Source organism: Propithecus coquereli, unplaced genomic scaffold (assembly GCF_000956105.1).
Source record: "Propithecus coquereli isolate 6110/MARCELLA unplaced genomic scaffold, Pcoq_1.0 Scaffold132, whole genome shotgun sequence".
NCBI lineage: Eukaryota > Metazoa > Chordata > Mammalia > Primates > Indriidae > Propithecus > Propithecus coquereli.
This window is the reverse complement of record NW_012137414.1, coordinates 2,096,971-2,109,594: the sequence shown is the minus strand read 5'-3', so window position 1 is coordinate 2,109,594 and position 12,624 is coordinate 2,096,971. Positions and strand designations below refer to the sequence as shown.

The following is a 12,624-nucleotide window of genomic DNA, read 5'->3' as shown; positions in this document are numbered from 1 at the left end:
GTTTGTGGAAGGTAGGAGCAGCCTGGCCTCTGCCTTTGGCCCTTCACACCTTCACACTTGATGGGCTGATCCAAACCCAAGACACCTGCAATACCGACACTGCAAAATCTGCAGCTCCAATCCAGATGTCTTCCCTCTGAGCTCCAGACTCAGATGTCCAACTGCCTCCTGGATACTTTCATTTTACATCACACTGCCACCTCCAACTCATCATGTTCAAGACTGAATTCACTCTCTGCCCTGACCTTCTTTTGTCCTCTCCTCCTGAAATTCCTAGCTTGGTGAATGCTACTTATCCCATCTTGGTTGTCACTGAAGGACAATGGTCCTCAAACTTCGTTGCACGTTAGAATCACCTGGAGAGCCTTAAAAATCTCAATGCCCAAGACCAATTAAATCTGAATATCAGGGTGGTGGCACCCAGGCATCCAAATTTTTTAAAATTCCCCTGGTGATTCTAGTAAGTGGCCAAACTTAAGGACTATTGCCTTAGGTCTTCCCTCTCTTCTATTCATACAACCTGTCAGCCAAAGCTCCTGTAATTTATACTTTATTCTACCATTTCTCTACCCCCTCTGCCACTGCTACAGTTCAGATCCTCATCATATTGCAGCCAACTTGTACCAGGTCTCTGAATTCCAGACTCTCTCTTCTGATCCAGCCCCCACATCACTGCGGGAGTGATTTTTCTAAATGACAAATATGACACAGCCGTGTTCATGCTTAAATTCTTTCTTCTTTAATAAGCTCCCCACATACCTTTCAGGATATAGGTCAAACTCTGGATTGTCACACTAGGCCCTTCTCAATTTGCCCAACTCTCTAACCCTATCTTGACATTCTCTCCAAAGGATCAAGCAGAACATTGAAGCTCTTGGAAAGAACAAGCTGTTGGCAGCCTCTTTACCTTCACACTTGCTGCCATCACTATTCATAATTATTGATTTGCTTTTACCTTCAACAGGCCAGAAGTTCTTTGTGGGTCTACCAAGAAGGAGCCCTATACTAATATTTGTCCAATGAACGAGTCCAGTCTACTTTTCAGCTCTAACGGAGGAAGCTGGCTTTCTCCTTTATTAGCAATCCCCACCCAGCACCCGATGAATTGCTCCAGAGGGTGGCCTTGGTTGGGTAGGTCCCTGTTTGGTCAGGGTCCTGGGAGAAACAGATGGTATATTCAAAAGGGGTACTTGAAGAGAGTATAACGAAAAGGCTATTTACAAAGATCTGGGCAGGCTAGGAGAAAGAACAAAAAATGGTAAACACTTGCCCAAAGGGGTAAGGGGAGGGAACAGTTTGGGGAACCTGCAGAATGCTGTTGATGTAGGAAAGGACCTCGCAGTAAGACTTGTTACAGCAAGTGTTACAGAGGGTGGTTCCGAGGACAAACCCAGAGGCACACGGAGAGTTGGAGAATCAAAGTTTATTCGCCATCGGGCTCAGAGGGGTCTCACCACCAAATTCTGAGCCCCGTCTACCTGATTTTGCACACTTTTATTAAGTTGGGGTGGTCCGAGGGGTGGGGTGTCAGGTGGCTAATGCCCGACAGGTAGTAGATTAGTTGATGTGTCAGGTAATAGGTTAGTATTATGTTGATGCGCCAGGTAATAGGTTTAGTGTTATGCTGATATGCCGGGTAATAGATTAGTTGATGGGCCAGGTGATAGGTTAGTATTATGCTGATGCGGGTCTTCCGTGAGAGGTGGGGGGGGGTCTCAGGTAGCTGATGTGCCAAGTAATAGATGGGGGTTTTCCTTATCATTGTGGCTGCAGGTCAAGGAACTCAGCTGCTGCCAGGCCAGAGGCCAGCAAGAGGGAGCCTGGAGAATAAATACCCAAGCATCACTCTCCTCCTGCCCTTTCATCTCCTTCCATCATTGCCTCCCATTGGCTGAAAGCAAAGGAAGCCAAAGGGCAAGAGAGCCTGACTGATGCCCTGCACAGAGGTCCAGCCTCCTGGGGCACAGAGCAGAACAGAAGGACAGAGAATAGAGACAGAGGGAAGAATTAGGGAGTATCTAGCACAGTTCCTTAGGTCAGAGAGGTCCTTATTTTTTTAAGGTACCCACAAAGTTTAAGTGGTTCAAAGACTAGAGTTTTGGCTGTGGGAAAATGTCCTGGACTGCCTTCTTTGACCTCATCTCATCTCATTTCTTCTTTACCCCTGTCTCTCGCAAATTTACTCTCCTGTGCTCTTTGCCATCAGTGAAATTGCCTATGAGTACACTAGACAAAACACAGACCTTTCCCACAATAGAAGAAGCCATGTCTTTCCATGGCAGCGCAGCAGAGTAGCTAAAAGTATGAACCTTGGAGCCAGATCCCTTAGTGCCAATCCTTGCACCACCAAATTCTAGCCAGTGGTACTGGGGACAAGCAGCTCATGGTAGGTTATGGAATCAGGATTTCAACTTGTTTGTTCTGGTGACAGAGCTGCAAGCTTTTTTCATGTCTGTTTTTCACATCAAAATAGTAATAATAATAATAATAATAATAATAATAAGAAGAAGAAGAAGAAGAAGAAACAGGTACTATAAATAAGCAATTAATATATTATACATGGCATCACTACATAATTTACATATGAAATGAAGGTATATCAATTATGTTCTTTTCTAAATGCCTTTCCCTAATAAGCAAAATTCATAATCTGACTAAAATTGACAACAAAACAGTGTGATGCCCATGTCATTTCTCAATAATACTTTCAGTATTTAATTTCTAAAATGACATCAAGATTTGGGAACAAGTCTTCAAGTGCCTATAACTCCAGTCTAAAAAAGAACTTAAAGTTGTATTTTTGAGGATTGCCATCTGTCAAATTTTTAAAAAAAAATCTGAATAGTGATTTATTATTTTCCATTCTTTTTTTTCCAATGAATTATTCTTAGTAGTTTTCTAATTGGACACTGAGAAAATAGACTTGAGCATTTATATTTTAGAGAAGCATAACAGAACTCCTGAATCTTGAGCAGGTAATTTAAAAGTATAAAACAAACAAACAGAGACAAAACAGGAGGGGATGAGAATGACAACACCTCTCACTACACAGGTGTTGCAAATCCTTAGTTGATTGATTTCTGATATTTGTAAATGTCCATGCCGGGAGGTTTGTCTTTTCATTGGAATAAACATAAACAATAATTTAAGTGATTTGCCACATTGACACAGAGATTACTGCCACTGATTAACTGCAAAGAGCACTATTTCCTCATCACTGAACACTAATCCCTCTCTCCCAGTCAAAGATAGGGGCAGACCTAAAATGTACTCTTAGACCAAGGGACAACTTCACTCAAAGCGAATCCTAGTATGCCCCCCACAGACCATTATAGCAGCTGCCTCCACAACTCACTAGCTCAAAATTGCTAAAGGACAACACTAATAAGTCTCAATTTAGGAGCCACAATGCCAGAAAAAATGCCATATTTGCTTTCATACCTATATGCACATATCTTTAGTGATAACATTTACCTTTTTATGTGGTTTGTCAGAGGTAATGAAGAATGCTGGCACCCACTTTTGCTTTGGTCCATGTACTTTATTTTTGCCTCTTTTGCCGGTGCTGTAGCATATGGTAAAGGGAGATGGGTGTCTACAGTCCCTTCAGCTGAAACATTCTAGGGGAAAAAATGTTGAGTGAAAAAAAGGGATATTTAAAAAGAAAAAGGGGAACATGTTGAAACTGTAGACTGAAGTGGAATGAATCAACTAGAACAGAGAGTGAAAAGCAAATGGTTGAAAGAAAATAAAAACAAAAGCAGGCCAACAAAATAAATGGACAAAGAAGGAGAATGAAAACATTAATGGAGTTTATCATAAGATACTCTTTGGACGCTAATCTAAGACATTATGTGAAGGTTGTGGAAAATGCTCGTGCTAATGAAGGCTTTCTTCTTTTTGGAATCTTTCCAAGCTCGAAATAATTGTGTGTAGTTAACCTGTATCATCATACCGAAAACTCTACAATTAGAATTATTTGAACTGTCCAGGCCCTGTAACTTTTCCAATAAAATGTTCCACTGGAAACAAATTTCTTCTAGATTTTCCTAAAATAATACTAAAAAGACGTGGTGGTGTGTTATTTAGTCTACATCAGTGGTTTTCAAACTTTAGTGCACTCAGAGTTTCTGATTTAGTAGGTCTGGCCGGGCTCGGGTAATTTTCATTTCTAAGAAGTTCCCAGGTGATGCCGATACTACTGGTCTCGTTTTGAGAACCATCGATACATCACAAATACAAATACAACGGCTTCTTAAGCATCTCATTTAGCCCAGGATGAGCCTAACCGTAATTTCATGTCGCCACCGCTACCGCTCTGCCACTTTAATCTTCAATTGAGGGGGAGGTGGCAGTGAGAATTGTGTGTGCGATTTTTTTTCCTTCATTTTTTAAAAAGAAAACTCCAAGACTACACATTTAATTATCTGAGATGAGGTCATTTGCACCTAGGTCATTTATTTAGGCAACAAGTAGTCTTGCTGGAGGTTTTAAGGGGGTGCTAGCACAACGGTGTGCGGCTCCCAGGTTACCGGTTCTACCTTAAATCGCCTTCCTCCTTCTTTCTTTCTTTTTCTTTTTCCTTTTCCTTTTTGTTTTGAAAACCCCAACTGCTGGGTCTCTGGGAGTCCGGGTCCCCAGGTCGCTAGGTGGGGGCGGAGCCCGGCACAGCCCCGCCCCGTCTGCCCGCAGCGCCCCCTCCCTGGCCCGCCCGCTCGCCAGCGCCCGCTCCTCCGCAGTGCTTTCGGCTGCGAGCCTGGGCGGCGGCGGCGCTCGACTTTCGGGGAGCCCGGCGGCTCTGAGAAGCTCACTCCTCCGCTCGTGCCCGCCCCCGACCGCGGAGCCCTTGCAGCCATGAGGGAACAGCTCAAAGGGTAAGTGGATCGCGGCCCCGACCCGGTCTCCGCAATCCGTGCACTTGTGGCGCGAGCAGGGGACAAGCAGAAGCGGCCAAAACTTGGACAGACGCGACGGCTGGACCCCGACGCCCAGCGGCTGGGCGTCTAGGACGCTCTCCCGCGGGTCCCCGCGGCGCCGCTGCAGGTGCGCCCCCGGGGCTTCTCCCCCGGCGCCGGGCTCGCCGGGAGCCTCTTCCCCCGGCTTTGGGACAGGCTCGGAGAGAAAAAGCTCATTTCTCCCCTTACACAGAGGGAACAGAGCGTTTCTCACGCGGGGATTGGGGCCGAGGGAGCTTTTTGCTCCTTTCCAGGCTGCCGGTGTGGACGTGAGCAAGGCAGGCTGTTATAAATCGCCGCTCGACCTCGCAGAACGAAGGGGTGCGCGCGGCTCTACCTTCCATTGCACTGCAAGTGCCAAAAGGTCAACTTTCTGCCTGATTTCTTCCGAGGATTCCAACTGACATTTCCCTCTGCATTTTCTACCGTGCTCATTGCATGCCCCAAGACCTACAGAAATCAGGAAAGAAAGAACAAACAGCTAAAGCCCAAAAGTCAAGGATTTGTTAGCACAGAGAGAGGATCGAGGGTTGGGGGGGGGTATTGTTTGGTTGGGCTTTTTGTTTTTGTTTTTGCCCTCTGGGGTAGAGTGTAGAGTCATTTCTGGGGTGTCCTTCTCTCGAGTTTCTCCAGGTGTTTGTTGTGCTCGTCTTTAAGCAAAGTTTGGCATTCCCAATCCGAGCAGAGCACTGAATAGGGCAGGACACTTTGCTTATCTCAGTTAAATTTGAAGTAACTTTGAAGCTTAAATTGAAGGGGTTTAGTTGCTCGAGGCAGACATAGTTTTAGTTGTAAACTGCTTTAACATGAAAAAAAATCTATCCGATTTAATTGGTAAACTTTAAGTGGTGTCTTTTAAGTTAAATCTTCATTCTTCCTCTGCCAATAAACTCTATTTGGTCCTTCTGTTTCTTTATCCCTGTCACCTTTCCTTGTCATCCCCCACTACACTTTCTTTCTTTTTTTTTTTCCCTGGATTTTTTAATTTCCTTTTTCCAAACCCCTCTTTGGAGGACACAGTTGCTCTTGGAGAAGCACATGAAACAACATGGCTATATGAAAGGTCTCTGACCCTTGAACACCGTGGAATTGGTTTCACTCATCATTGTTTGATGTTGGATTGGACACGACCCTGAAGTGAAATTGCTTTGGCCAAAGTTGAGGATGGGTGGGAGTTAAACCTTGAAAAGCAAATAGAACGGGGGACAAGTAACAGCTGGAACAACCACCAAGGCAATCATCTTTGCCCTGGCTTGAGCCAAACAGAATAAAATGTTAAATATCCCAGGGAACAAAAAATGGGAACTAGAATAGGATTTCTGATGCTTAGATTGACACCCACCCCCTTCAACCCCTGCCCCACAGTAGCTGAAACTTTTAAATATATTTTCCCATCCCCACCCTGCCAATATTCCAGCAATGCAAGCCAAGTTCAACAATTCAGCATGCAAATGCCAAGGTTCCTCTAGAAAAAGAGTCTGATCCCCAGATTAAAGGGAAATCATTTGTGTATGTGGATCAATGGGCTCTAGATTATATATGAAGCCAAACTCTAATCCTCTGCAAATCGCAAGAGAAAGAACGCTACCTTTTTATATCACTGCATAGCGATTAGTTTCCTCCCTGGGAAGTAGCAGAAAGACATTTTTTTTTTTTTCAAAAAGGGCAACTGTTCGGAATATTTTCAGTACCAAAAACAGTGGTGGCAAAAGAAATCTTATTTTAATTAGGGAACTGCCATTTCCCCAGTGAGAACAGTAGATATTTGTTACTTTTTATAAGTGTTTAATATTTGTTTTTAAGAAACTAAAAAAGCAATTCCGATAAGTCTGATTATTCCAGCACTGACAGCAGGAACAGCTCTGAGGCAGTTGTAATAACCTTGCACACTACTTGAAACTAAAGAAGGTGAGAGAAAATTTAAATTGTATGGTAGGAAATTAGGTCAGTCCTCTGCTCAGTAGAGTAATGCTTTAATTTCTTCTTATTGACAAGTAGGTGTTGCTGGGGTCTTTTGTCATAGTCAATGATTTTATATTTTAATTTGCATCAGGTTCCTATCACAGCCTTGAATAAAAGGGGGAAAAAAGAGATTATTGTGGTTTGTACAAATAAAAAAAGAAGGGAAATCTTAGTTTGAAGACTGCTCAGAGAGGCTTATCTGATGCCAGGCTTTGGAACCAGCAGGGCCAAAATCAATAACATTTTTTAAAGATTCAGAGAGCTTTTTAAGGATTATTTATGAAGCCGATCTCTGTGTTAATAATGTACATACAGACTTGTGATCTATGTGGAACATCATTGTTCTCAGGAAGGTAGAACAAAGATGTACCCATTAACGTGTGAACAGGTTTCAGAATTTCCTTTACGGGTTGGACATGGTATATGGGGAGTGTGTTTCCGATGTGGAGAGGGAAGTGCAGAAAAGAGACAATTACCGAAAAACAACCAGTTACCACTCACCCTTCCAATCTCACCTCCCTAGCACAGCACATTTTGCTATATTGTGTGTATATTCCAGGTAAGTGTGAGCTGCTTCTCATGGAGTTACTGAGAATTCTCTACTGTTTTTGAAGACGGGTACAGAGTAAGAGACACAGCTATAAAATCTAAGTTGATCACAGACAAAAAATTGGTTTGTCCTGCAAAATAGAATATAAATATGAATTATGCAAATTCGTGCTTACTATTTCATTCAGTCCATATTTATCTTTCCTATCTAGTGGTGGTGGTGGGGGGTGTTAAATGCATCCCAGTAGGGCTTTGGATTCATCACAGGTAGAAAATACCCACATACAGTGAAGTGACTATTTGGTGCATCATATAGTTACCAAAAAATTTGAAGCCCTTTCAGCTATGTTGCCAAGCATTTTTAGCATTAAATGATTACAAGATTATTTTTCTAGTTTTGAGGATTAGTCACAGCCTTTATTCTTTTCTTCTTTCCACTCACTTCTTTTGCTTAGTTCTGGTTTGCAATTGAAGTGAAACTAAGACTGCAAAGGTGAAATCTAAATCTGTTTTCTAGTTACTTTGCATTGCTTAAAAATAAAAGGTTTGTGTGTTGGAGGGGAAAAAGGTTGACTTCTGGAATTGTTTGAGGAGCTCATTTATCTATGTTATTCAAGTCTCCCAGAACCACAGGGGATTGAGAGAATAGTACCTATCAAGAACTGGTATCTTAACTCACAAATGGGGAATGGAATTGAGGGCTTAGAATTTCTTCTGTCTTCTAGTAAAGGAAATTTCAGTTTTGCTAAGGACCGATGGATTAAAAAATAATTTTTAAAACCTTTTCCATAATTTTTAATTTTCCAAATAAATTCCTTAAAAAGGTAGAAATGTTGATATGTCAACAGTCATGAGATTTCTTTTGGAGGTGGGGAGCTACCTGCGGCTCTCATTCATTCTATGTGGGAGTCTGTAAATTGTATGCACCGTTTCTCTTTCCTTTTAGAATTGCATTTGGCACAAATTTATTTCTTGCCCATGTTCCTCCAATTCGAAGTCCATTCCAGATGGTGGCTTTTCAGGGTAGTTCTGTCTGTGTCTGATCAGGTTTATCGGCTCAGCCAAATGTTTTTCTGCAGATCTATTGAAGATGCTACAGTCCTAACGAATGTCCTGGAGATGGGACATTGCTATAATGCAGGGTGCCTAGTGAGGGCCTATACATGTAAGCACATGTATGTTTCCCCTCTTCTCCCTTTCTCTCTTCCTGGTGCTCACATCTGGATGGCCTTTGGAAATGGGGGAGGCTTGAATGCAGAGTGATCTCAATAGAGGGTAATCTTTCCTTGCTCTGCACTTGTGTAAAGAATTGGTACACAATTACTTTTTGAGCTAAAAAATGCCTGAGAACAAGCACCACTTTTTCCATGAAGCTGCAAGCTGCAGCCTCCTTGTGCCGTGCATATAAAGTACCAGCCCCGCCCATCCCTTCTCCTTATCATAATCCATTTGGTCATGGGGTTTCCTAAAACCCTCTAAAGGAGAGACCACATCTTCTGCTCTTCTTGCTCTTTAAGACTTGAATGGCACTTTGATACATTCCCTCAACTGGTAAGGCCTTCTTGCCCTTCTGAAATGTGAATCGTCTCTGTGGAAAAGTAAAACAGAAGTGAACATATTTGGAAGAGAGTGAAACAGCACTTCACAAGTGAACATTTTCTTGCAAATTGATTTCAGTAGCCTTCACTGTTCCGTCATTGAACGGTAAATATCATGGGGACAGTCTTTGAAGTTGCACACTTTGGGTAATTTCCATATGTCTTTGTGAGAGTTATGATTATAATTTATCAAACCACCTTAAATGTTTCTCCTTTTTACTTATTTTTTAAAACACAGGTGATAATTTGTTGAGTGTTGGTTTTGCCCATGAGGAAAAGGCTTTCTTAGGCTTGACTGGCTTAACTGCATTTGGATCCACATCTATATTATAATCAACTAACAAAAGGTTTGCTTTTAATGGATGATAATTTGGGGCCCACATAACAAAAGTGACCACATATTGAGCACCAAAAGGTGCAGGTCACTTCTCTATATCAACTGATCATTTAACTCTCCAAGGCAAGCAGGCTTGCCCTAAATTTCACAGCCAGTAGGGCGCAGAGCCCTAAAATTCAAAACATATACTGAGCCCATTTGACATTGTTGCTTCTCCAAACTCCTCTTTCTGTGTGAGGCCTGTGTACTTTCTGGTCCCCTTGAAGTACCCAAATTTAAGCTATTTCTTTTCTTTCCATCCCCACCCTTCCCCCAAAGAGATTATGAATAGGCCGTACATATGAATCCCAAAATATCTTTCAGGTCTGCATTTTACTGTATGAAAGCTTGTCATGTAATCCCCGAAAACTGGAAATACGATGCTATGGTGATTTATGTAGATGGGCCAAAGTAAGGAAAAGTATATGTAGTTATCTCTCCAGGGTTTATGCATGTAATTGAATGAGGAACAAAGGTGTTTTGTTCTTTTTGTGGTTGGAGCTGATAGCCGCTGGGCAACCACACTTTAAGAAATGGAAGAGAACTGTAAGTGCTTCATTCAGGCCCTAGTAAATATAGGAAGAGGTGTAGTGGTCTATAGAGTACTGAGTTTAAAAAAAAATTCTAGAAGTAATGGGAATAAGGAAGGTGTGATATATTAGTCAGGTGCTGGATATACGTTAAGCTGAAATGAAATACAGGTATCACGGATATGAGATCTGGATGTGTAGAGGAAAGAGTAATGGAAAAGTGTCAGGGCAGTGAAAGCAAATGAGAAGTGAGGTGATTTATATTTATTGAACTAATGTTCGGTATCTCTTTGACAGAGTTGAATAACAATCAATTATCAGTGTCCTTTCTGCATGTTCCACATTGGAGGGGTGAAGAAATCCTGAGATTCGATTATTGATTACATAACAAGGTCAATTTATTATAACAGAAATGCAGTCTATTTGTGGGTGCAAAAAAGAAACAAATTCTGGAATGAAATAATGTTCAGATTGCTTTTTTATTTTTTGAAAGCAAAAACAGAGGCCTTTCTGCTTGTAAGATAAACATTCTTTACTACACTACGGAAGTCTTTTGAAGTAAAGATGCCAAATGATTCAAAAGCAAATCATGTTTTTCCCTTTCCTTTACTACCCATTTAAAATTCTAAAGTCTCTCTTTATATTTTGTGTTTTAGCCACGAGACCCAAACAACTTGCTGGGACCATCCCAAAATGACAGAGCTCTACCAGTCTTTAGGTAAGGACATGACCATGTTTCCTCCAAGTTAGACGACAGATGCCTTTTAGGATACAGTAGTTTGTGGTGTGCAAGTCATTTGTTGTATAAATATATCACTAGATTGTTTCAAAGGTGAAAGCAATGGCATCTTCCTATCCAAAATTGACAATAAGCTTGCTTTTTATTTCAGAGGTTCCTTAAAAATAAGTTTTAAAATTTCATTGATTCCTGAAAATTCAGTATACCTGAGAAGGCCTAAAGGTCTTTGTAGTTTTCTTTGCTGCCTAAAAGGATGGGAAAACACTTGCAATTTATGGCAGGTTTTTCTCCCCCAAGAAGAAAGAAAACTGTTTCAAGTTGTTCTTATTGATTTCTTCTGTGTGAAATCAAGACAACACTTTTGCCAAACCACAAATGTGTGTAAAGGAATTTTCTGCCATCTTTCCAAAGTCCTGGCAGGTCATCAGTGTGAACATTTCAATGATTTCTCTATTATGGCTTATTGTGTGTTTGTGTGAGAGCCTGACAGGTTTGTTTGTTTTTTTTCTCATAACTTGGATTTTTTTTCTTTTTTTTTCTAGCCACTAGACCACAAGGGAATAACTTGGAATTTTTTTTAACAGGTACAGAGCATACAAATAAGGGGAAAACACCAATCTTTTTAACAATTCACAAACATCGAGTCTGTTGTTTTAGATCTGTAGCAAATAATCTGAAATTAATTCTTTTATGTTGTGGCTTGTTTTGTTTTGTTTTTTAATCAAAAAAGTTAATCATGTCTTCTCTTCAATTTTTTTTTTTTTTTTTGAGACAGAGTCTTGCTCTGTCGCCCCAGCTAGAGTACAGTGGTATCATCGTAGCTCACTGCAACCTCAAACTCCTGGGCTCAAGTAATCCTTCTGCCTCAGCCTCCCCAGTAGCTGGGACTACAGGCATGCGCCACCATGCCCGGCTAATTTTTCTATTTCTTGTAGACACTGGGTCTTGCTCACTAAGGCTGGTCTTGAACTCCTGATCTCAAGCGATCCTCTCACCTTGGCCTCCCAGAGCGTTAGGATTATGGATGTGAGCCACCGTGCCCAGCCTTCTCTACTTTTTTAAGTCTGAATTTTTCTAAATGGACATGTTTATAGACTAAAATGCATGAGGCGATCTCTTTGGATTTAAGTTAAGTAAGAAAGCCCATGGGAATCAGTGTACTTCAACATAAATTCTGTTTTTGTGTATGTATGTGTTGCGCTTGTCTGTAAATGTGTGTGTGTGTAGCTATTATTTCCTTTCTGTCACAGGTTCTCATTGGTTAATCAATTGCAGCTACAGAGACACTAAGGAATAGGGGAGGAGATACTAGCCAAAAAAATGGTTTTGTTAAACTTCTTTTCTAATTATAAATAATCTAATTTTTTTCTAGAAAACCTGAAAAATACACATAAAAAGCATGCAAAAGAAAAAAAAAGTGAATTATAATTCTACTAGCCACAGATAGCCAATACATTTCAAGTAATGTCATTTCAGTCTAGCAGTAAGAGTGTAAACTTTTTAAAATTTAAATAAAATCGGGATCACCTAATTTTCCACTGCTACATGTCCAGCCCCTGCAGAATGTTTTTGGCTTATCATGCTGTACTGTTTATAGTACAGGTGGAAAACTTGAATGATTATCTTTTGGCAAATGAGAGAATGAAGGCTTCATCTGAAGTAGGCAGCAGCTGTCTTGGGCAAGCTGGTCTTCCTAGCCCGGTGCTCTTAAGACCTCTGATTTTTCAAGAGAAACTAGAAATCTGTCATCAAAGAGCTGATTTAAAGTCGCCTGTGGGCCTCCTGATTACAACCTGTGGTTTACACAGACTGTACCCAATCGTAACTTTTTCCATTCTAATCACAGTGATCTCTAGTTGTAATATTTTACTTTACTTTTATTTTATTTTAGACAGAGTCTCACTCTGTTGCCCTG

At 41.2% G+C, this 12,624-nt stretch overlaps 1 protein-coding gene across 1 annotated transcript in view; it reads left to right on the top strand.

Annotated features, from left to right (window-relative positions):
* DMD (dystrophin) overlaps positions 1-12,624 on the top strand; it is a 2,517,447-nt gene that overhangs the window by 2,365,723 nt on the left and 139,100 nt on the right. Inside the window, exon 62 of the mRNA XM_012638704.1 lies at positions 10,627-10,688. Coding sequence (XP_012494158.1) covers positions 10,627-10,688 — 62 coding nt within the window. The remainder of the gene's footprint in view (positions 1-10,626; positions 10,689-12,624) is intronic.